This window comes from Erythrolamprus reginae, chromosome 7 (assembly GCF_031021105.1).
Source record: "Erythrolamprus reginae isolate rEryReg1 chromosome 7, rEryReg1.hap1, whole genome shotgun sequence".
In the NCBI taxonomy this organism is placed as follows: domain Eukaryota; kingdom Metazoa; phylum Chordata; class Lepidosauria; order Squamata; family Dipsadidae; genus Erythrolamprus; species Erythrolamprus reginae.
This window is the reverse complement of record NC_091956.1, coordinates 21638357-21664048: the sequence shown is the minus strand read 5'-3', so window position 1 is coordinate 21664048 and position 25692 is coordinate 21638357. Positions and strand designations below refer to the sequence as shown.

Genomic DNA, 25692 nt, shown 5'->3' with positions numbered 1-25692 from the left:
AAAGAAAGAAAATATATATATGATAAGTGAGAGAAAGGAAAGACAATTGGACAGGGGACGAAAGGCACACCAGTGCACTTATGTACGTTATGTTAACAATAATAATAATTATTAATAATAATTTATTAGATTTGTATGCCGCCCCTGTACGAAGACTCGGGGTGAGGTAACAAGGAGGTTAAAAGGGAAGGAGGACTCAGAGTATTATAAAACATGGGACAAATTCTAGAATTGGCTAGAAGAGAGAAATTGTAAAGAAGCTTAAGTTATAGAGACAATGCAAAGCAGCGGTCCCCAAACTACAGCCCGCGGGCCGGATGCGGCCCGCTGAGGCTATTTACCCAGCCCGCAGCAGCGTGCAAGATTTTACCATATAATATACTATGTTCCCGAATCTCCCCTCCACTCTGCTGCTGAGCGTCTGGCGGCGGCAAGGAAGAGGAAAGCCAGGGGGCGGGGAGGAAAGCACCCTATGGCAGAGCAGCAACAGTTCCTCTCCCTAAAGGCGAGAAAGATATTGGCCAATTGCTTTCCTCCCCGCCCCCTGGCTTTCCGCCTCCTCTCCAGACACTGCAGACGGTCTTGGTCCCTCCTGCTTTTTTTTTGCATCGGTGAAGTTTGCACGCATTTGGGCACTTTTGGTGTTGGGGGGGTCTGCTGCGGAGAGGGAGAGAGAGAGAGAGAGAGAAAGAGGGAGACATAGAAAGGGAGTGAGAGAGAAAAATAAAGCAAGAAAGAGAGGGAGAGAGAGAGCGGGAGAGTGCTGCTTTTTTGCTTCTTCGCTGCCCCGCAGGGAGCCTGGAAGCCCTGCAAGAGCGTCTGGAGGGGACAGTAAACAATTTATCAGGACCCCCGCGCACTAACTTGTTAACGGCCACACCGTCCCGGCCAGGCGACGAGGAGGCCCTCCCGATGCTTGCCCGCTGCCCAGGCCCCGCGCTTGGAGCCGGGGGCGACGGGCCTAGCCCGGCTTACTTGGCCCCGGCGCGGCCGAAGCGCGGGGTGGAGTAGGCGGCGGCGGCTGCTTCAGGCCCGCCCCCGAGCTGAGCTTCCTTTGGCTTCCTTCGAGGCAAAGCTGCAAAGCTCACCTGCCGCCTCGAAGGAAGCCAAAGGAAGCTCAGCTCAACCAGGACCGGCTGTTGGTCCCTTGAAGGTGCCGCTGCCCACTGCAGAGATCCCTTCGCCCAAACGGAGGCGGCGATGGCAGGCTCAAGGGACCAAGAGCCGGTCTTTCTCGGCGCTGAATTGTTGCAGCCTCTGAGTCCGCCTCCGGGCGAAGGGATCTCCTCGGGGAGAAAGGAAGGAAGCCAAAGGAAGCTCAGCTCAACGAGGACCAGCTGTTGGTCCCTTGAACCCGCCGCCGCCTACGTTTGGGCGAAGGGATCTCCGCAGTGGGCGTTGGTGGCGGTGGCAGCTTCAAGGGACCAACAGCCGGCCCTCCTTCAGCTGAGCTTCCTTTGGCTTCCTTCCTTTCTCCCCGAGGAGATCCCTTCACCCGGAGGCGGACTCAGAGGCTGCAACAATTCAGCGCCGAGAAAGACCGGCTCTTGGTCCCTTGAGCCCGCCGCCTCCGTTCGGGCGAAGGGATCTCTGCAGTGGGCAGCGGCAGCTTCAAGGGACCAACAGCCGGTCCTCATTGAGTTGAGCTTCCTTCGGCTTCCTTCGAGGCGGCAGGTGAGCTTTGCAGTTTTGCCTCGAAGGAAGCTCAGCTCGGGGGCGGGCCTGAAGCAGCCGCCGCCGCTGCCTACTCCGCCCCGCGCTTCGGCTGCACCGGGAGCTCTGGTGGGCGCGGGTTAGCAGGGCAAGCCATGAAGGTGGTGCAGCGTGGGTCAAGCGGGAGGGCACAGCAGTAGTCGTAAGGCGGCGGTGGGGCGGTTGGCTGCAAGGCACCGGCGGCGGCTGCTTGATGTGTTGCAGGACGCCGTACATTGCTGGCGCTGCGCTGGGCATGGGGCTGGCACCTCCGTCCTGGGCCAGCCAGCAGGCCAGCGCCAGCAATGTACTGCAACCCGACGTCGGTGCCACCATCTTGGGAGCTTCTGCTTGCAGCCGACTGCACCCGGCGTGTTGCAGGGGAGAAAAAGAAAGAAGAGAGGAAGGAAGAGAGAAGAAAAGGAGAGAGAGAAAGAAAGCAAGAGAGAGAAGGAGAGAAAACAAGTGAGGGGGGAGGGAATGTGAGAGAGAAAAATGAGAAAATGATGGAGGGAAAGAACGAGGGAGAGGGAAAAAAACAAATGAGAAAGAAGGGGGAAAAGGGAGAGGGAAGAGAGAAGTGGGAAGGAGGGAGGGAGGGAAAGAAGGAGAAATGGCAGGAAAAGGAAGGAAGGAAAGGAGGAAGGAAGGAAGAAGAAATGGAGGGAACAAAGAAGGAAGGAAGAATGAAATGAATGGAGGGGGCGGAGGAAGGAAGGACTTTTTTTGGGCGGGGGTGTAAATTTTTTTAAATTTTTCTCAACATACATTCAACCAATACAATGTACCATCTAATTTTCCCTGAATAAAATGCGGTATTTTGTCAGTAACTAATATCAATCATCAAAAAAGTTGCAAAAGTTTTTTTTCTAATGTTGTCATCCAGGTACATACTTTTCTTTTAATTAAATTCCCTCCTTAATGTTCCTTCAAAAAGTACAACACCAATTATATTTCCAACTTATTAATCATTATGCCAAAGTGCTTCCTTCTTTATATATTTTTCTATAAATATTTTATACATTTTTCTATAAACCAAGAAAACCTTGTTTAGCCAATCAGATGTTAACAAAAGAAAATTAAAAACAAAACATAAACATGTATGAATTTCAGACTTCTTCCCCCCCTCTAAATAGTACATTCCCATTTTGTTTTTTAATGTTAAAATAAGGTATGTACAGTGTGCATAGGGATTTGTTCATAGTTTTTTTTATAGTCCGGCCCTCCAACAGTCTGAGGGACAGTGAACTGGCCCCCTGTGTAAAAAGTTTGGGGACCCCTGATGCAAAGTAATGAAAAGATGTAGTAACTGTATGTATAGCATAAGAAAGAGTAATTTTCTCATCATTCCTATCACCTTTTCCTCCCACTTAGGACTGTATGACTGTAACTTGTTGCTTGTATCCTTAACATTTTTATTAATATTGATTGTTTCTTCATTCTTTATTTAAGCCCTGTGACAATCATTAAGTGTTGTACCACATGATTCTTGACAAATCTATATTTTGTTTTATGTACACTGAGAGCATATGCACCAAGACAAATTCATTGTGTGTCCAATCACACTTGGCCAATTAAATAATTCTATTATAATAACAACAAAGTAAAAATATGTATGAAATTTAGATGACAATTTCTCCAATATCTCCGATTGTTGTGGTTAGCTCTGGCCCAGCTCTTGCCCCAAGGACTGTGGATGTGGGGGAGACATCCACATGCCACAGGCCTGTTTTGCTCCCGGTGGAATCTGCTGATGAAGGCTCCTCTGACCAAGAAGACATGAGTGACAGGAAGGAGGAGAGTGTGGCAGACTGCTCAGAAGGAGATCAATTATCTAGCTCCTCCTTGGATTCGGAACAAGAGTTAATGATACAGCTATGCATGTGGAGAGCGATGCATAGGCAGCAACAACTGAGAGATTATTATCAAAGAAAATGAGGCCACCTGTGGTTGGGTGGGGCTGTGGTAATTAGTGAGGCTGCTATAAATAGCAACCTGTGGGTTTGGCCATTGTGGAGGATTATCTGAGCGTTGTGTTTCGTGACTGCCTTGCTGAGTTCGACCTTTGTGTGCTGATTTTCCCCCGCTTTGAAACTAAACCAGAGCAAAGTGTGTTTCACTTTGTGAAAGAAGAAGGACTGTGAATTGCCTCACAGCTGCAAGCTAAGTATCTCAGAACTGATAAGGGACTTGTACAAATTACCAGTTTGTTTGGAGACGAGTGCTCTTTGCTATACAAAAAGAGTGCTTAGTTTATTTGAATTTTCGGTATAAAGAACATTGTTTTGAATTTTCAAACGTGTGTGTGTCTGAAATTTGTATCAGTGAATTTTCGGGAGGATTCTACCAGAGAGCTTGACAGAACATCCGATAATGACTTCTGAAGAACAAATGAGGTTGTAAATAACTAAACAATTGTTATATGTTTCTTTTTTGTCTTTTGTGTGTGTATTCAATTTTTTTTTAAAAGAATATGCTCTTCAGCAGCATTTCCCAATGGGTAATGGGGATTAGTGAAAAAGGAATAGGGAGCATCACAATGCAAGACCCACTGCATTTGCCTCATTTGTGTAATGCCAACACGCATGCAAAAAAGGTGGGGCTGGCATCATACTCCTCCATCCATCACCTGTCCATCACACCGTAGTGAGAGGGATCTTGGAGCCTTAGTGGACAACCAATTAAATATGTGCCAAATATGTGCAGAGGCAATCTTAACACAGGGATACAATCAAGATCATGTGAGATACTAATATCAATCAATAAAGCCTTAATAAGACTACACCTAGAATACTGCATCCTATTTTGGTCATCACACTATAAAGAAGATATTGAGACTCTAAAAAGAGTGCAGAGAAGAGCAACAAAGATGTTTAGGGGAATGGAGACTAAAACATACAATGACTGGTTACAGGAACTGGATATGGATAATCTAATGAAGAGAAGGACCAGGGGAGATATAATAGCATCTTTCCAATATTTAAGGGACTGCCACAGAGAGGTGGGAGTCAAGCTATTTTCCAGGGCACCTAGAGGCCAGACAAGGAACAATGGATGGAAACTGAACAAGGGGAAATTCAACCTGGAAATAAGGAGACATTTTTCCCGACAGTGGGAGCAATCAACCAATGGAACAGAAGTTGCCTTCAGAAATTGTGGGAGCTTCATCACTGGAGGTTTTTAAGAAGAGGCTGGACTGCCATCTGTCAGAAATGGTGGAGGGTCTGCTTGAGCGGGGAGTTAGACTGGATGATGTACAAGGTATCTTCCACCTCTGCAAATCTGTACCTGCATCCCCCTGCCATTTGTAACCACCCACCGAGTTTTGCTTTTCAGACTTAAAGAGACACAATTGTCTCACATCTCATTAGCCGCTCAGAGTCTGTTTGGAGTGAGCAGCCTATAATTGCAATAAATAAATGAATGAATGAATGAATGAATGAATGAATGAATGAATGAAAAAATAAATAAAATAAATAAAATAAATAAAATAAATAAAATAAATAAAATAAATAAAATAAATAAAATAAATAAAATAAATAAAATAAATAAAATAAATAAATAAAAATAATAAATAAACACTGACAATTGTGTTCCAAAATAAACACGTTTGGAGCTATTGTTTTCTTTACCTTGAAGGCATTTCATAATCAAGCAAACTGAACAAGGGGAATTTCAACCTGATATTTTTACATTTTGTTATCAAGTTACTCTCTCAAAGACAGCAACAGATGCTGCTGCCTGGGTTGTTATGTGTCCGTTAGCAGCAGCGGTGGGTTGCTCCAAGTTTGGACCGGTTCTAAGAACCGGCAATGCGACAGAGGGAGGGTCCGCCCACCTGCCCGGGATGCTTCTGTGTATGCTCAGAAGCATCCCTCGGGGGCTAACTGGGAGAAAAGAGTTTTAGAACCCACTACTGGTTAGCAGTTTCATGAAACTTTCTTGGCTACCGTTGCTGTTGCAGATGACAATAAGAGAAGTTAAACCTAGTTCCATTTGCTCCTATTGTACACTGCTCAAAAAAATAAGGGAACACTTCAACAACACAAAATAACTCCAAGTAAACCAAACTTCTGTGAAATCAAACTGTCAATTTAGGATTGACAATCAATTTCACATGCTGTTGGGTGCATTCAACTTTGTACAGAACAAAGTATTCAATGAGAATATCTCATTCATTCAGATCTAGGATGTGTTATTTGAGTGTTCCTTTTATTTTTTGAGCAGTATATTTACTTTTTTTATTTTTGTCACTCAAGAGCCTAGAATTATAAGAAGCTCACAATGAAATCTGCTTCTACAAAGGTATTTTAAGTTGTGCGAAAACAGCCTTGCCCGGATACGGGAAGAATTTGCACATCACAAGGCTGAGCCAAGATGGAGCATAAGCGTTCTGTAGGACTGAATGCTCAATTGTGACTGGAGTCCATTTGACTCGTAACATCTAAGCCAAAAAAAATCTGTTCAGAAACCTATAGAGAGAGTCAAACCCAATTGGGACAGAATGGGAGACCACTGAAACATTCCAAGGCTTGACTAAACAATTTTTTAAAAAACAGGAAAAAGCAACGGCCAGCCAGTTTCGTATTCATTCTAAAGAAAGCCATGTTGGCAAGTCCATAAAATCACCAATACCTCCAAAGGAATCTTGAATTCTGACTGGGACTTTCAACCTGCATTCCTCAATGATGTAATTCATCTTGAGGCATGTTTTCATGAAATATGTCTAGTTCAGGGGTCGGCAACCTTAAACACTCAAAGAGACACAAAGGTCCTAACCAGAACTCCCCCCATTCAATTTTGGAACCGACCGGAAGTCCAGTTCCCTCATCATAGTCTCCTCATAAGGCAGCATCTGTTTTCCTCTGCCGACCATAAATCAGGTCCCCCATCATAGTCTCTTCCTAGCATGGCGGCCTTTTCCTCTGTTGACCAGAAATCCTGTTCCCCGAACCATAGAGTCTCCTCCTATTATAGTGTCCTTTTTCCTCAGCTGAGCAGAAGTCGATTCCTCCACCATAGAGTCTCCTCCTAGCACGGCGTCTCTTTTCTTCTGTTGACCAGAAATCCTGTTCCCCGAACCATAGAGTCTCCTCCTAGCACAGCATCCTTTTTCCTCTATCTTTTCCTCTACCTCTAACCAGTAGTGGGCTGCAGCATGGATGGCCCAGTGTGCCGTCCCAGATGCACATACATCTCTGCTCCCCTGACATGTGCATGCATGCCCCCATGCAATATTCAGCTTCTGCACATGCACAGGAAGAAAAATCTCATGCGAGGATGCACACATGCATGAGATTTTGCTGATTTCGGTGGGTTTTTTGCTTCCGCGCATGTGTGGAAGCAAAGAAATCACTGAAAATTGGCAAAATATCTCACGCACGAGACTTCTCACATGAGATTTCACTTCCTGCATACGTGCACGCTGGATGACCGCGCACCTGCACCAGTCACTGGGAGCACACTAGGAGCACTGGTGACAGGGAGCCCTTCACTGATCCTAACCAAAAGCCCTATCAATTGTGGACCAGTGACAGAGAGCTGCAGCAGAGGGATGAAAGAGCCACATGCAGCTCCAGAGCCACAGATTTTTATTTTTTTGAATTTATTTATTCATTCGATTTTTATGCCGCCCTTCTCCTTAGACTCAGGGCGGCTTACAACATGTTAGCAATAGCACTTTTTAACAGAGCCAGCATATTGCCCTCACAATCCAGGTCCTCATTTGACCCACCTCGGAAGGATGGAAGGCTGAGTCAACCTTGAGCCGGTGATGAGATTTGAACTGCTGACCTGCAGATCTACAATCAGCTTCAGTGGCCTGCAGTGCAGCACTCTACCTGCTGCACCACCCTGGCTCATTGCTGAGTAGTTTCACCTACAGTAGTCCCTCACCTATCGCTGGTGTTACGTTCCAGACCCGGACGCGATAGGTGAAATCCGCGATGGGGAATTTATCGACTGATAGTACTTATTTAAGTATTTATATTGTAATTGTTTGGTAAGTTTTCATTGTTTTAAGTGTTTACAAACCCTTCCCACACAGTATTTATTTTAGATACAGTATTTAAATACAGTATTTACAATTTTAGATATTTTTTTTAAAAAAAAAACCTGCCGATCGAGTTTTGCGGGCTGTTTAAATCTGCCGATCGACTTCCTCAGAAACCCGCGAACCAGCGAAGATCCACGAATGATTTTTCTCATTAATATTTCTTGAAAACCCGTGATGAAGTGAAGCCGCAGTAGGTGAAGCGCGGTATAGCGAGGGACTACTGTACTTAGAACATTCAATGAAATAAGTGCTTCTCTTTCCCTTTGATACACACTCATTTCTTGTGTGAGGGAAATGTTCTGGATATTTTCCCCCTATGGCCATTGGTCACATATGACCCATTTTCATTTCATTCCAATCAGATTTTGAAGAGTTATCTTGCTGAGCCAAAGAGATTCCTAAGCACTATTTCTTCCCAACATTTTACTTAAATTGAAAAGAGTTATGAAAGGTTTCAGTTTGGTTTGTTTTTGTTTTCAGGCAAGGGCTTAATTCTGGAATTACCATAATCATCATTTCCATTCACTCTAAAGGGATTCCTGTCACAAATGTTCTTTGTGAAGCAAAGATCCCACTATTTATTATTAAATGTCCCAAGAGAAATATTTTTTCGTTTAGAATTTCTGAGCTATTTGAAACATGTACAGTAATTTAGAATAATCTATTCCGTGCTGAATATTCTTGGCTTTTACTTATGGAAGTCTATAGTCCAAGGCACGCATGTTCTCTAATGGGCCCCAATGAACTCAACATGTTTATGTATCAGTCCAAATCCCACTGAGAATCCATCATAAGTAATTATCAGCCGTTCCTAAACATGAGCTTATGCATATATTATTGAGTTCACTATGCTGGTTTACGACCATGGTAAAGATTTGATCTTAATGGGACTCGTGTATAGTGATGGGGGAACCCAATGGTGTTCGGGTTCAGCAAGTTCAGAGGAACTTTAGGCAAAATTCGGCCGAACCCAAACCAAACCCGAACGGGGAATCCCACCAAGAGATTCTGGGGGCGGAGCGTTGACATCACCTATACCGGCAGGTTGCTAAGGACACCAAGGTGATCACTTCCTGGATTCCATGGAATCCAGGAATGATCACCTTGGTGTCCTTAGCAACCTGCCGGTGACGTCAAGGCTCCGCCCCCAGAATCTCTTCGTGGGAGGGATTCCCCAGCTCCTTCAAAGGGAGGTCTTCACGTAAAAATAAACATTGTTATTTTTACGTGAAAGGACACCGCAGTGACGCTGCAAGCAAAGGGCGGTCCTTTCACGTAAAAATAAACATGTATACATATATATATATTTGGCCTGAACAGAGAAGGGCTGCAAAAAAATTTACTACCACACTACCACATGGCTTATTTTGTGGGTGTGGCTTATTTATTTATTTATTTATTTATTTTATTACTTAGATTTGTATGCCGCCCCTCTCCGAAGGCTTGCCACCATGTGACTAGATGGAAGTGGGTTGTCGATCATGTGACCAGAGGGATGGTTTAAAGGTCATGTGACTGGCTTAAAGGCCAACTTGATGTCACTCACATCTAGGGTTTGGGTTAGGATTAGGGTATTTGAAGGGCTGCCACAGAGAAGAGGGGGACAATCTATTTTCCAAGGCATCTGAAGGCCAGACAAGAAATAACACATAGAAACTGAAACTGATTCAACCTTGAAATAATGAGAAATTTCCTGACAGTGGGAACAGAAGTTGCCTTCGGTAGTTGTAGTAACTTCATCACTTGGAGGCTTTCAAGAAAGAACGGGACTGCCATTTGTCAGAAATTATATAGGGTCTGCTAGAGCGGAGGGTTGGACTAGATGACCTACAAGGTCCCTTCCAGCTCTATTAATATGTTATCTGTAAAACATGCATCTGACTCTGCGGACATTGCTCAGGAAACATGGGAGTTTTCAGCACTAGCTAGTCTGGTTTCCTGCAGGTGAGGAAACTTTTCATTCTTTTCCTCAATTAAATGGTTTTTTAAAAAAATATATCAATTGCTTATTTGTACCCTATGACAATCATTAAGTGTTGTACCCCATGATTCTTGATTAATTATCTTTTGTGTACACTGAGAGAATATGCACCAAAGACAAATTTCTTGTGTGTGCAATCACACTTGGCCAATAAAGAATTCTATTCTATTCTATTCGATTCTGTTCTTTCTTTCTTTCTTTCTTTCTTTATTTTTATTTATTTATTTTGTCCAATACACAATGAGAGTTTTAGTGGGTATATATATATACATACATACATACATACATACATACACACACACACACACACACACACACACATAGTAAAATACATAATGAAGGTTATAGAAGAGATACTCATAGTAAAATATATCTATGAAAGAATAGAAAAGAAGATATAGGAATAGAACATATCAATGAAAGAATAGAAGAAGAGATATAGGAATAGAAGAAAGGTACTATAGGAGATATAGGAGAGCAATAGGACAGGGGACGGAAGGCACTCTAGTGCACTTGTACTCGCCCCTTACAGACCTCTTAGGAATCTGGATAGGTCAACTGTAGATAATCTAAGGGTAAAGTGCTGGGGGTTTGGGGATGACACTATGGAGTCCGGTAATGAGTTCCACGCTTCGACAACTCGGTTACTGAAGTCATATTTTTTACAGTCAAGTTTGGAGCGGTTAATATTAAGTTTAAATCTGTTGCATGCTCTTGTGTTGTGCTTGAAGCTGAAGTAGTAGCCGACAGGCAGGACTTTGCAGCATATGATCTTGTGGGCAATACTTAGATCTTGTTTAAGGCATCTTAGTTCTAAGCTTTCTAGGCCCAGGATTGAAAGTCTAGTCTCGTAGGGTATTCTGTTTCGAGTGGAGGAGTGAAGGGCTCTTCTGGTGAAGTATCTTTGGACATTTTCAAGGGTGTTCTGTTCTATGCTTCTACTCTGCTCTACTCTACTCTACAGAAAAGAGGTCAGGTTAAAAACCTTTGAAATGCCATACTTAGAGAAAACTTTGTCAGCCTGACAGGGCTCTTGCCCAGTGCTTCCCTCCCTGTGGTATTTCTGATATCTACAAAGCCTGATTTTCTTTCTTTCTTTCTTTCTTTCTTTCTTTCTTTCTTTCTTTCTTTCTTTCTTTCTTTCTTTCTGGATTTCTATGCCACCTTTCTCAACTGACTCAGGGTGGCTTAAAACAGAAATAAATACAAAGCGTGTAAGAAATCTAACATTAAAAAATTCTAAAAATTCCAAAACCCCATTTTCAATCATCCACATTCATCCAATTAAATTAACCATCCATTCATTATTCTATGATTGTACGTGTTACACGCCAGAATTCGAAGAGAAGACAATCTCTTGTGACTATTTTCTCCCACTAGAACAGGACGGTGCCAACATGTTAGTACAGGTAGTCCTCCACTTACAACGGTTCATTTAGTGACCATTCAAAGTTACAACAGCAATAAAAGAAGGCAACCTATGGCCATTTGTCACAGTTACAACCTTTGTGATCTAAATTGAGATGCTCGGCAAACCGGTTCATATTTATGACTGTCGCTGAGTCCTAGGGTCACTTAACCTCGGCAGGGATTCACTTAACAGTGGTGGCCAGGAAGGAAGGTCATAAAACAGGACTTAAGAAATGTCTCACTTAACAACAGAAATTCCGGGCTGTATTTTTTTTTCACAGCAGAGAAGCCAAAGGCCTTTTTTTCAACTCCAAAGAGATGATCAAAAAGTGGTCCACAATACAACAGGTTCAGGGTGGATCTCTAAGCTGACCAACCCGCAAACACACCTCTTTGTCTTCTTGAGCAATTATAAATGCTGACCAACAACGCAGGTATAAATGCTCATTTGACTTCTCTGACAGTCATCAAGTTGAATATATCTTTAAAATGAAACGGTGTTCTGGAAATCCAACCAATGGACCACTGAGTCCCTCAAGACACATTGAAAGAAAATGCTAAAGAGTTAACAACACTTTTATCCCCAGTATAAGTGTTATTCTTAACACATACTGTTAAGAAAAGTGATTTAAATGTTAATTATCTGTCAAGCAAAGACATGAATCTCAGGCTACTTTGTGCTTTTGAGGGCTACCCCCCCCCCCTTTTCTGTTTCTAATAACACAGCAATTGTTTACTCAATTTATTTTATCTACTACCTGTTGTTTCCCCAAAATCATAAATATTAAAATAAATAAGCAATAAATAAATAAATAAATAAATAAATAAATAAATAAATAAATAAATAAATAAATATTACAACAGTAAATAAAAGTATTAAAATAAATAAATATTATAATAAATATAAATAAATAAAATAATAAATTTTGTTTCTAATAACACAATTGTTTACTCAATTTATTTTATCTACTACCTGTTGTTTCCCACAAAATAAATAAATATTAAAATAAATAAGCAAATATTACAATATGTAAATAAATATATATTGCAATATGTAAATAAATAAATAAATATTAAAAATAAATATCAAAAATAAATAAATAAACATTACAGTAATAAATAAATATTGCAATAAATATAAACAAAATAATAATTCTGTTTCTAATAGCACAATAATTGTTTATTCAATTTATTTTATCTACTACCTGTTGTTTCCCCCAAAACATAAATATTAAAATAAATAAACATTAAAATACATAAGTAAATAAATATTACAATAAATAAATGTTACAATGGGTATTACAATAAATAAATATTACAATAAGTATAAATAAATGAAATAATCATTTCCCAAATATATTTGCTTGAACCTTGAAATAAGCGCTTGGCCTTATTGCCATGCACTCAAAAGCCCTTATTATCAGGGCAGGTTTTATTTTGGAGAAAAACAGGATAGATTTATATCTAACTTCTTCTTTGGAGCAACTCTTGTACCCACTACAACAACCCTGTGGAGTAGACTGGCTGGGGGCTGGGGGGAGAAACTCTTCCAAAGTCAAAGAGTTCCCACGATACCTTGCTAATCTGAACTCGACTCTCCCAGCATCAACATCTTAATCTCCCACGACAACAGGATCCATAATTCACATCATTTCATCTCCCCACCCATTAATCCCGTCCTAGTGGAAGATATAGAATACCGTGGTTGGGGGCGGGGTTTGCTGCCCCAGTTTCCCCAACCTGGTGCTCGCCAGATCTGCAAGAGTGGTGGCCAGCTGGTTACTGGACCTGTTCCTTTAGAGCAGTGTTTCCCAATCTTGGCAACTTGAAGATACTTGGACTTCAACTCCCAGAATTCCCCAGCCAGCAAATGCTGGCTGGGGAATTCTGGGAGTTGAAGTCCAAATATCTTCAAGTTGCCAAGGTTGGGAAACACTGCTTTAGAGTGCAGGCAGTCCCCAATTTACGACCAGCAATTGAGCCCCAAATTTATCTAACATAAATTTAGGCCTATGTTAAGTGGAGTTTTTGTCCCCTCTTACAAACTGCCTCGCCACAGTTGTTATGCGAGTCGCGCAGATACAAAGTTATCGACGTGGGTTGTTAAGCGAATCCGGATTCCCTGTTGTGACTTTGCTTGTCAGAACGTGACCTAGGAAGACTGCCAACGTCATAAGAATGAGTCAATGGACAAGCATCTGAACATTAATTGCATGACGGGTGGGGGGGTGGGGATGAATACTGCCAAGGTCATAAGCATGAAAAGCAATCGGAAGCCATTTTATACTTTCCAGTGCCGCTATAACTTGGAATCGTCACTAACTGAGTTGTTGTAAGCCGAGGACTCGCCTGGCATTTATTTAGCTAGATAGCAAATTCATACAGCCGGCAATCTCACAAGAGGTGAACTCTTGGAGCAGGTAAAACCGGAGTGATAATGAAAACAGCATCACCATAGAAGGTTTTTTTAAGGACCAAGAGTGCGTGAGGATCTCCAATCGTTCTCCCGGTGGACGTCGGGCTATGCATTCCCGGAATCCTGCTGGTGGAGAGCCTATTTCAATCCAACCCACCCGATCGATCCGATAGATCCCCGGGTCCACCTGTGGAGAACCTATTCCAAACCAACTCGCCCGGATCGATTCGATTCCCGGGGCCAACTTTGGAGAGGCTGTTCCAACCCAACCCACCCTGGGACCACGTATGGAGAGGCTACTCCAACCCAACCCACCAGATCGATCCGAGCCGGATCGATCGGATTCCTGGGTTCAACTTTGGAGAACCTATTCCAACCCAATCCACCCAGTCGATCCGATAGATCCCCTAGTCCACCTACAGAGAGGCTACTCCAATCCAGCCCACCCGATCGATCCGAGCCGGATCTATCGGATTCCTGGGTCCAAATATGGAGAGCGCGTTCCAATCCAACCCGTCCAGATCGATCCGATAGATCCCCGGGCCCATCTATGGGCAGCCTATTCCCACCCAATCTACCCTATCGATCAGAGCTGGATCTATCGGATTCCTGTGTCCAACTTTGGAGTGCCTATTCCAAGCCAACCCACCTCATCATCCATCGTATCGATCCCTGGGTCCACCTATGGAAAGCCTATTCCAACCCAACCCGGCCGGATCGATCCGATTCCTGGGCCCAACTTTTGGAGAACCTATTCCAACCCAACTCACCCGGTTGATTCCTGGGTCCAACTTTGGAGAGCCTATTCCAACCCAAACCCGCCGGATCGATTGGTTAGATCCCCTGCTCCACCTATGGAAACCCTATCCCAAACCAACCCACCTGATCGATCCGATAGATCCCTGGGTCCACCCCTGGAGAGCCTCTTCCCAGCCCGCCAAGCCGGAACAACCCGATCCTTGGCTCCAGCGGGACAGAACGGACCGACCCCTCCCGGTGCTTTGACACCGCACCTTCCACCCCCCGAAACACTCGCCCCGGGTTCCCGCGGGCGCCCCTTACCCGAATCCCCCAGGCAGGGCTCGGCAGCGAAGCACAGCGCCAGCAACAGCCCCGCTGCCGCCACCCACTCCATCGCGTTTCGGCTCTCTCCAGTCGGATTTCAGCCCTTTCGCGGCGGGATCCCCCGAGGATCGGTCTCGCAAGGATTCGGATCCCCAGCGGCGCAAAGCCCGGGCGAAGCGCTCCTGCTTTTCCAGCGAGAGGCGTTTGATCGAGCGGAGCTTCGCCGTGCGCTTCTTGTTTCGGAAGGGGGCGGAGCTTGGCCGGGAAGCCCCGCCCCCGGTCCTCTTCTCCAGACTGTCCTGGGAGGGTGGGAGTGGGATGGGGGATGGACGGGACACTGCCCTTTTTTTTCCAACAGATGCTCCAGCCATTTGTTCGTGATCTTCTCCAGACGCAGAGATTGACAGATTAAAAGAGTTGGAAGGGACCCTTGAAGGTCATCTAGTCCAACCCCCACCCCCACCGCCAAGCAGGAGACCCTTTATACCATTTCTGACAGATGACAGTCCAGTCTCTTCTTGAAAGCATCCTGGAATAAAGCTTAAGGAAGGACAGGGGGAATGGAGGTTGAGGAAAGGAAGACGGATTGGGGCAATTGCCTTTGGTTCTAAAGCCTGGGAACTCAAATGACAACTAGTCCTCAATTTATATATACACTGCTCAAAACATAAAGGGGTACACTCAAATAACACATCCTCGGTCTGAATGAATGAAATATTCTAATTGAATATTCCATTTGCACAACTATTCCATTTGCACAACTGCATGTGAAATTGATGGTCAGTGTTATTTCCTAAGTGGACAGTTTGATTTCACAGAAGTTTCATTCACTTGGATTTAGAATGTGTTGTTTAAAAGTGTTCCCTTTATTTTTTTGAGCAGGGTATGTAGCAGTGTTTTTCAACCAGTGTGCCGTGGCACACTAGTGTGCCGTGAGACATGGTCAGGTGTGCCGCAAAGCTCAGAGAGAGAAAGAAAACGAGAGAGAAAGAAAGAGAGAAAGAAAGAGCAAGAGAGAGAGAAAGAGAACAAGAAAGAAAGAGAGAGAGAAAGAGAGGGAGGGAAGGTGGGAGAGAGAAAGACATAGAGGGAGGGAGGGAGGGAGAAAGAAAGAGCAAAAAATAGGAAAGAAGGAAGAAAGAGGGATGGAGAGATAGAAAAAAAGGAAGGGAAAGAGGGAGGGAGAAATAGAGCAAAAGGGAGGAAGAATTTTTTTTTGTCCAAACTTTTTTTAGCCGCTCCCCTCTCAATGTGCCCCATGGTTTTGTAAATGTAAAAAATGTGCCGCAGCTCAAAAAAGGTTGAAAATCACTGGTATATAGAATAGAATAGGATCTAGGAGGGACCTTGGAGATCTTCTAGTCCAGCCCTCTGCTCAAGCAGGAGAACCTATATCGTTTCGGATAAGTGACTGTCTAGTCTCTTCAGTGGAACAACTTGCCTCCAGAAGTTGTAAATGCTTCAACACTGGAAGTTTTTAAGTAGCGATTGGACAAACATTTGTCTGAAATGGTATAGGTTTCCTGCCTAAGCAGGGAGTTGGACTAAAAGACCCTCCAAGGATGCTTCCAACTATGTTATTCTATTCCTGCTCCTATTCCTATTTCTATTCTTATTCCCATTCCATTCCCATTCCATTCCATTTTCTATTTTTTTCTTTTCTATTCTTTTCTATTCTTCTCTTTTCTTTTCTATTCTATTCTATCCTATTCTATTTTCTATTTTCTATTCTATTCCATTCCATTCCATTCCATTCCATTCCATTCCATTCTACTCTACTCTACTCCACTCTACATTCTATCCTATACTATCCTACCCAATCCCATCATATCCTATTTTCTATTCTTTTCTATTTTTTTTCTTTTCTTTTCTTTTCATTCTATTCTGTCCTATTCTATTCTTATATTATATTCTACTCTACTCTATTCTATATTCTTCTCTATTCTATTCTGTTCTATTCTATTCTACTCTACTCTACCCTATATTCTATCCTATCCTATCCTATCCTATCTCATCCTATCCTATTTTCTATTATTTTCTATTTTTCTTTTCTTTTCTATCCTTATATTATATTCTACTCTACTCTGTATTCTAACCAAAAGTTAGTTAGGGGAATATCTCCTTAGAGCAGTGGGGGTTTTTCAAACTCAGCTTAAGGTTTTTTTTCAAACTCAATTTAAGATGTGTGGACTTCCACTCTCAGAATTCCGCAGCCATAGAGTACTTAGAACACTTAATTATACTTAGGGGCACAACTGACATGGTCTTTCCAACATTTTTAAACGTGTTTTTTTTAAAAAAAACCAAGACAGATGTTCTGGAGTTTCTCATTTTTATGTACTTTCTTATTTTGCCCTAAGATGGTTTTGAAGTTTTACCTCAGGATTAGTAGTTTAAAGTTATTTGTTCATATTTGGAAGGGGAAACGATGGGACATTTCCACGTAGTTTTCTTGATAATAACTGGGTGATTTGTCAGGATTCCTACCCTCTGTTTATTCACCTGCCCTTTGCTTATGTACCTGTCTATGTACATAACAACAGCAACTCCCCAAAAGCCATTATTAAATAAATAACATCACACTATATCCAGAACTAAATTCAAGATTAGGAGAGGAAAAACAGAATGCTTAGAGTAGTAGATCCTTGGAACAAACTTCCAGCAGATGTGGTAGATAAATCCACAGTAACTGAATTTAAACATGCCTGGGATAAACATATATCCATCCTAAGATAAAATACAGAAAATAGTATAAGGGCAGACTAGATGGACCATGAGGTCTTTTTCTGCCGTCAGACTTCTATGTTTCTATGTTTCTTAATATCAAAAGCAGAGTTCACAGAGACATGCAGCCGCAAAATGATTAGATGTTAAAAAGTAGACAATAATAAACTTCGTAATACAAAGACATTTCTGATGCCAACACTTGGCAAGCCTTTCAGCATTCCTGACCAAATTCCTTCAGAAAGGTTAATGTTATAATTTATGAACTTTCTGGCATCCCAACTTAAGGCTGATGTAACATTTAAAATAGATGGACCAGTTCTAAGAATCTCGGCTAAATAAAAGCAACACACACATTGTGTGTGTGTGTGTGTGTGTGTGTGTGTGTGTGTATCTATGTGCTTATGTGTGTGTAGGTCTCTCTGATCATACTTAGTGTAGACGCCATCTACGCTAAATGTCCAACTTTTTCCAAATGAATTTGAAAGAATTTTAAACAACTAACTGAGTTCATCCTTCCTGAGCCCATCTTACAAAAGAAATACAAAATCAATACTTTTCTAACCAGGAATAATGTGGAATTAGGTATGTACTCCACATCAAGTTGATTAATGGTATTAAATTAGCAGTTCCAATATTTTAATGAGTTCAGCTTCAACCACAATAATGCACAAGCACATAACAGATTCAAACTCAGAGTAAACCACTTCAAACTCGACTGTAGAAAATATGACTTCAGCAACAAAATTGTTAATGCATGGAACTAACTACCAGACTTGTTGCCTCACAAAATCCCCAAAACTTTACCCTTAGACTATCCATTGTTGATCTCATCTGATTCCTAAAAGGCCAGTAAGGGGCATACATAAGTGCACCAGCATGCCTACCTTTTAAAATATTTATTTATTTATTTATTTGTTTGTTTGTTTGTTTGTTTAGTCCAATACACAATGAGGGTTTTAGTGGGTATACATACATACATACATACATACATACATACATACATACATACATACATACATATATAGACACACACAGTAAAATACATGATGAAGGTAATATAGGAGGTACTCATAGTAAAATATATCTAAGAAAGAATAGAAAAGAAGATATAGTAATAGAACATATCAATGAAAGAATAGAAGAAGAGATATAGGAATAGAAGAAATATATAGGATATATAGGAGAGCAATAGGACAGGGGACGGAAGGCACTCTAGTGCACTTATACTCGCCCCTTACTGACCTCTTAGTAATCTGGATAGGTCAACTGTAGATAATCTAAGGGTAAAGTGTTGGGGGTTTGGTGATGACACTATGGAGTCCGGTAATGAGTTCCACACTTCGACAACTCGGTTGCTGAAGTCATATTTTTTACAGTCAGTTTTGGAGTGGTTAATATTAAGTTTAAATCTGTTGTGTTGTCTTGTGTTGTTGTGGTTGAAGCTGAAGTAGTCAGGACGTTGCAGCACATGATCTTGTATGCAATACTTAGATCTTGTTTAAGGCATCTTAGTTCTAAGCTTTCTAGGCCCAGGATTGAAAGTCTAGTCTCGTAGGGTATTCTATTTCGAGTGGAGGAGTGAAGGGCTCTTCTGGTGAAGTATCTTTGGACATTTTCAAGGGTGTTAATGTCTGAGATGGGATATGGGTTCCAAACAGATGAGCTGTATTTGAGGATGGGTCTGGCTGTCCTAAGCTTTTCTCTTATTAATACCAATATCATGTATATAAACAATGTTATTTCTTTGTATACTACCAATATGTACATGACTAATTTTTTTAAAAAAATGTAAGAGGCCTTCAAACTTGGCAACTTTAAGACTTGTAGATTTTAACTCCCAGAATTTTGGGAGTTAAAGTCCACAAGTCTTAAAGTTGCCAAGTTTGGGGATCCCTGTTCTATATAATAAGTATAGCAAATTTTGCATTCAAACCTTGCAGGCTTGAGTGTTTCGTTTAGAATTCCATCTTAGTGGTCCAATAATTTCCATTTGCGAACATATCTCTCCCCAGTTTTAGTGTCCAATAACAGTTTATCAATCACATCCCTCATTTATTTTGGGTGGTTTAGGAGATGCTTTATTTGATCTGGACTTCTCTGGAAATGCAACTTTCTTTGTTTATTCCCCTTAATAACAAAAATGTTCTTTGATCCCATGTCAACTATTAAGGTCTACAATTCAGAATAGTAAAGCAGCAACTCCTCAAAATTGGTAGCACGGACCAGAAGACCATGAAACTGCAATTCCATGTAGGGAGAAATCGAAAAGTATTTATAGGTGTGACTTTGATGATCCTGCCTCACATGTACTGCATTTGATGGGTATCTAGACAACACAGCTCACATTAGAGAAACATCTTTAGCTGTGGCGAGGGGGGCATTTGCCCAGGTTCGCCTGGTGCACTATTTGCGGCCTATCTGGACCGGGACTCACTGCTCACAGTCACTCATGCCCTCATCATCTCGAGGCTCAACTACTGTAATGCTCTCAACATGGGGCTACCTCTGAAAAGTGTTTGGAAACTTCAGATCGTGCATAATGCAGCTGCGAGAGCAATCATGGGCTTTCCCAAGTATGCCCATGTTTCACCAACACTCCGCAGTCTGCATTGGTTGCCGATCAGTTTCCAGTCACAATTCAAAGTGTTGGTTATGACCTATAAAGCCCTCCATGGCATCGGACCAGAATATCTCCGGGACCGCCTTCTGCCGCACGAATCTCAGCAACCGGTTAGGTCCCACAGAGTTGGCTTTCTCCAGGTCCTGTCAACTAACCAATGTCATTTGACGGGACCCAGGGGAAGAGCCTTCTCTATGGTGGCCCCGGCCCTCTGGAACCAACTCCCTCCAGAGATCAGAATTGCCCCCACCCTCCTTGCCTTTCGTAAACTTTTCAAAACCCACCTCTGCCGTCAGGCATGGGGGAATTGAAATATCTTCCCCAGGCCTATATAATTTATGTATGGTGTGTTGTGTGCATGCTTTTTAAATTATGGGTTTTTAACTTTGTATTATTAGATTTGTATTGTACATTGTTTCTATCACTGCTGTGAGCCGCCCCGAGTCTATGGAGAGGGGTGGCATACAAATTTAATAAATAAATAAACGAACGAACGAACGAACAAACAAACAAACAAACAAACAAACAAACAAACAAACAAATAATCTTCCATTTGGAGGGGTCTTTAATTGACCCATCATTCTAATAAAATCAATATCATCATTGGTTGAGAGGTGGGAAGGCACAGCTTCACAAGTTGTTAAGACACTTTTATCTGAAAGCAACATAATAATGATTTTCAACAACATAATAACGAGTCCTAACAAACTCCTAACAAAAGTTCTAACAAAACGCCTAGAGGGAAAACATTTTAAAACAAAATGTTTTCCCCACCCCAATGAAACAGGGGTTGTTTGCCTACTACAGCATGATTTAGTCTGCAGCTAGATTTTGACTGGTTATTTAAAATGTGAAGATGCCCTGCTGGTAGCCACATGAAAATAATTCTGTATAGAATATACAAATGATTCATTTGATATCAAATAAAATCATTTTGATATCAAATCATTTGATGTCAAATGATCTATGTGCCAAAGCCCACTTCAACAACATCGCCAAAAAGGCTTCAAGAGTTGTTAACCTAATCCCTTGTTGCTTTTGCTCCGGTAATTTCACACTACCTATATAAAACTTTCATCAAACCAATCCTTGAATACAGCTCATCTGTCTGGAACCCACACCACATTAAGGACATAAACACTCTAGAAAATGTCCAGAGATTCTTTACTAGAAGAGCCCTCCACTCCTCCACTCACAACAGAATACCCTAAACAACTAGATTTACAATCCTAGGTTTAGAAAGCTTAGAACTACGTCGCTTTAAACATGACCCTAAGCATAGCCCATAAAATAACCTGCTACAACGTCCTTTCTGCCAATGACTACTTCAGCTTCAATTACAACAGTACACAAGCACACAACAGATACAAACTTAAAGTAAACCGCTCCAAACTCGACTGCAGGAAATACCTGCAGTAGTAACCAAGTAATTGATGCATGGAACTCACTACCTGACTCTGTAGTTTCATCACCTAACCCCCAAAAACTTTACCCTTAGACTATCCTTTAATTTTTGTAGAATGGGTCCCCAAACCTGGCAACTTTAAGACTTGTGAATTTCAACTCCCAGAATTCTCCAGCCAGCTGTGAAGACCTCTGTTCTAGAGAATACTACTGCCATTCGGAAAAGAGGGGGAGGCAGAAACCCAGATCACATTGAATTAATTCCAGATTTTATCTCCTCTGCTGTTGTGTTCACATTTACTATACATTTGTACTGTTTGGGGTGTAATGAAATGTAACAATCAGAAAAAAAAAATGAAAAAAACCCCCACACTCATAGTAAGAACCCCTCAAATGATGAAAAGTCAATTAATCACAACTTTCAGATCTACATGACAAATAATCTACAGGATCTCATTTCAGGTCATATAGACCCAAGCATAGGAGCAGGGTTAAATTAAATTAAATTAAAATCATGGTATTATCATAAGAAGGAGATGGAGGAGAATCATTCTTCTGCGTAAATGTAGTACACAAAATTATCTGCTACAATGTCCTACCTGTCAATGACTACTTCAGTTTCAACCACAACGATATACAGTGGTTCCTCTACTTAAGAACGCCTCTACTTAAGAAATTTCCCAGGAAATTTGAGAGCGGCACGAAGGCCCAGCCGGTTTCCTGCCATTCCCCCTTTAATCCCAGCCACCTGGACTGCCAGAGGAGGCTTTTGGTGATGCTTAAGGAGGCTTTGGCAGTCCAGAGTGAACGAAGCATTTTCCTTTCTCTGGGAACTTGGACAGGGAATAAATCTCTGCCAGCGCCCAGAGAAAAGAAATGCTCCCTTCGCTCTGGGCAACTGAGGAGTCACCACAGCGAAGGAAACGTGCCAGCTACAAAGCGAGCGAGCGAGCGAGCGAGAGGAGAGGGGAGCCCTTCAGCATGGGAAGGAAGAGGCAGCAGGTAGCAGTAGCAGCAGGCAGTGCATGGGAGGCAGCCTCGCGCCGGGTGTATTGGAGGCGCATGCTCCTTGCCATCTCAGAGTCCCTCTTTTTTTTTTTAAGCCTTAAAGTTTTGGATTTTTTTTATTCCTCTCACCTCACCTTCTTCCTTCGGCAGTGATTGTCCTCCTTCTCTTCTTCCTCCTCTTCCTCCCATCCAAATTCCAAGCTTTTATTTCTTTCCTAGTAGGTTTGCACACATTATTTGCTTTTACATTGATTCCTATGGGAAAAATTGCTTTTACTTAAGAACATTTCTACTTAAGAACCTGGTCACGGAACGAATTAAGTTCTTAAGTAGAGGTACCATTGTATGAGCACACAAAAGATACAAACATAACATAAACTGTTCGAAACTCGTTTGCAGAAAATACAACTTCAGGAACAGAGTGGTCAATGCCTGGAATGCACTACCTGACTCTGTTGTTACGTCTTAAAACCCCCAAAACTTTAACCTTAGACCGTCTACTGTTGACCTCACCCTTTTCCTAAGAGGTCTCTAAGGGGCATGCATAAGTGCATCATTGTGCCTACCATCCAGGGTTGGTTCCAACGTACATCGATGCCATTTCGCTTCCTATTACGTAGTGCAAAACCCCCGATGTTTTTTTTTAAAGCTGAAAACGAAGTGACAACACATGCACAGTGCTGGAAACTCATCTAGCAGAAGAAATAAATAAATACAATTTTTTTTTTAATTTTTTTAAAATTCAAACAAAGGATGGTGTCACCCATGGCCCGGCACCAACTGATCCAGTTTGGTGACATTGACGTGACATCATCAGTGGGTCACTAAAAATCCAAACACACCTTTGCTACCATCCCTGTCCTAATGTTCTCTTTTATTTGTAACCATCTCATGTATCTGCCCCAAGTATAATAATAATAATAATAATAATAATAATAATAATAATGTTTATATTTTTCATGTATTCACAATCATGTTTATAATTTTATATCCACTCTTATATGTGCTTGGCAAATAATAAAATAAGATAAGATATAAGACAAGACAAGACAAGACAAGACAAGACAAGACAAGACAAGACAAGATAAGATAAGATAAGATAAGATAAGATAAGATAAAAAATAAAGTAGAATAGAACAGAACAGGACACAACATTACACAACAGAATAGAATAGAATTCTTTATGGGTCAAGTGTGATTGTACACACAAGGAATTTGTATTTGGTGCATATGCTCTCAGTGTACATAAAAGAAAAGATAAATTTGTCAAGAATCACGAGGTGCAATACTTAATGATTGTCATAGGGGTCAAATAAGCAATGAGGAAACAATATTAATAAAAATCTTAAGGATACAAGCAACAAGTTACAAGTCGTAGAGTCATTAGTGGAAGGAAATGGGTGATAGAAATAATGAGAAAAAACTAGTAGTAACAGTAGTGCAGACTTAGTAAATAGTTTGACAGGGTTGAAGGAATTATTGGTTTGGCAAAATGAAAAACTGTTCTTGTGTCTAGTTATCTTAGTGTGCAGTGCTCTATAGCAACGTTTTGAGGGTAGGAGTTGAAACAGTTTATGTCCAGGATACGAGGGGTCAGTAAATATTTTCACGGTCCACTTTTTGACTTGTGCAGTAAACAGGTCCTCAATGGAAGGCAGGTTGGCAGCAGTTGTTTTTTTCTGCCATTCTGATTATCCTCTGAAGTCTGTGTTGGTCTTGTTGGGCTGCAGAACCCCAAACCAGACAGTTATAGAGGTGCAGATGACAGACTCAATGATTCCTCCATAGAGCTGTATCAGCAGCTCCTTGGGCAGTTAGAGCTTCCTGAGCTGGCACAGAAAGAACATTCGTCGTTATGCTTTTTTGATGATGTTATTGAGGTTAGGTGACCGTTTTAGGTCTTGTGATATGACAGAACCTAGAAATTTGAAGGTCTTTACTGTTGATACTGTGTTGTCTAATATTGTGAATGGTGGTAGGATGGGAAGGTTTCAATACAATACAATGCAATACAATACAATACAAAACAAAACAATACGATGCGATGCGATATGATGCGACGCAATGCAATGCAATGCAGTACAATACAATACAATAAATCAAATCTGCTGTGTTTTCTTGGTGATCAAAATCTCATTCGGAGCAATGCAGGAGAGAGAGGAGGGAAATGAATGGGAAACGCTCTCAGGAATATACAGGAAACGTAAAAGAGGCTGACCCCTTCCCAGTCACTCTCACCACACGTCCTCCCCTCCTGCTGCTCCCAATTTTGTCACGATTTCTCTTTCCTGGTCTGCTGGGGAAACATATTCACACACAGAGAGAGAGACACACACAAACACACATGCACTGCCGCCACAGACAGCCTGATGGAAGGAGTCTGGCCCCAACAGGAGCCAGCAGAAGAAGCAAGCCTATTAACAAGTTGCCTTTTGTTAACTTAATTGTTGAAATTAAGAAGACATTCCTAACCAAAAAGGCTCTGCCCTATAGTCAGATTTACCACTTCTGCAACCAGTGAGCAAAACAAACAGTCTCGTACTATTTTTTTTGTAAAGAATTTTAAAAAAAATTTCTCCACAATTTCCATTTTTATCTCAACACATTTACCTCAATCAATCAAAAATCAATATAATAATAGTAGTAGTAGTAGTAGTAGTAATAATAATAATAATAATAATAATAATAATAATAATAATAATAATAATTGTGCCGGAACTACCATTTACCAGTGGCAAAGAACTGGTGGGATCATAAGCCCGAAAAAGTGGTCGAAAATGAGCAAGCAAAACTACTGTGGGACATCCGAATTCAGACTGACCGAATTCTGAAGCATAACACACCAGACATTGTGATCGTGGAGAAAAAGAAAGTATGGATCATCAACATTGCAATCCCAGGAGACAGTAGAATTGAGGAGAAGCAGCTAGAGAAATTAGTGAAATACGAAGATCTAAAAATCGAGCTGCAACGACTCTGGCATAAGCCCGTGAAAGTGGTCCCAGTGGTACTTGGCACACTGGGCGCAGTGCCAAAGGATCTCAGCAGACATTTAAAAACCATTGGAATTGACAAAATCTCCATCTGTCAATTGCAAAAGGCCACTTTCCTGGGATCGGCAAACATAATTCGCCACTACATCACGCAGTCCTAGGTGCTTGGGAAGCGCCCGACTGGTGATGAAATATGAAATCCAGATAGTGATCTCATTTGCTGTGTTGTATTGACATAATAATAATAATAATAATAATAATAATAATAATAATAATAATAATAATAATTTATTAGATTTGTATGCTGCCCCTCTCCGAGGG

General features: G+C 41.7%; 1 protein-coding gene across 1 annotated transcript in view; it reads right to left on the bottom strand.

Annotated features, from left to right (window-relative positions):
• The window catches only part of KDR (kinase insert domain receptor), an 88624-nt gene extending 73864 nt beyond the window's left edge, over positions 1-14760 (bottom strand). The window contains exon 1 of the mRNA XM_070757140.1: positions 14617-14760. Within this exon, the coding sequence (XP_070613241.1) occupies positions 14617-14689 (73 nt within the window). The 5' untranslated portion in view covers positions 14690-14760. The remainder of the gene's footprint in view (positions 1-14616) is intronic.
• Between the last annotated feature and the right edge of the window lie 10932 nt (positions 14761-25692).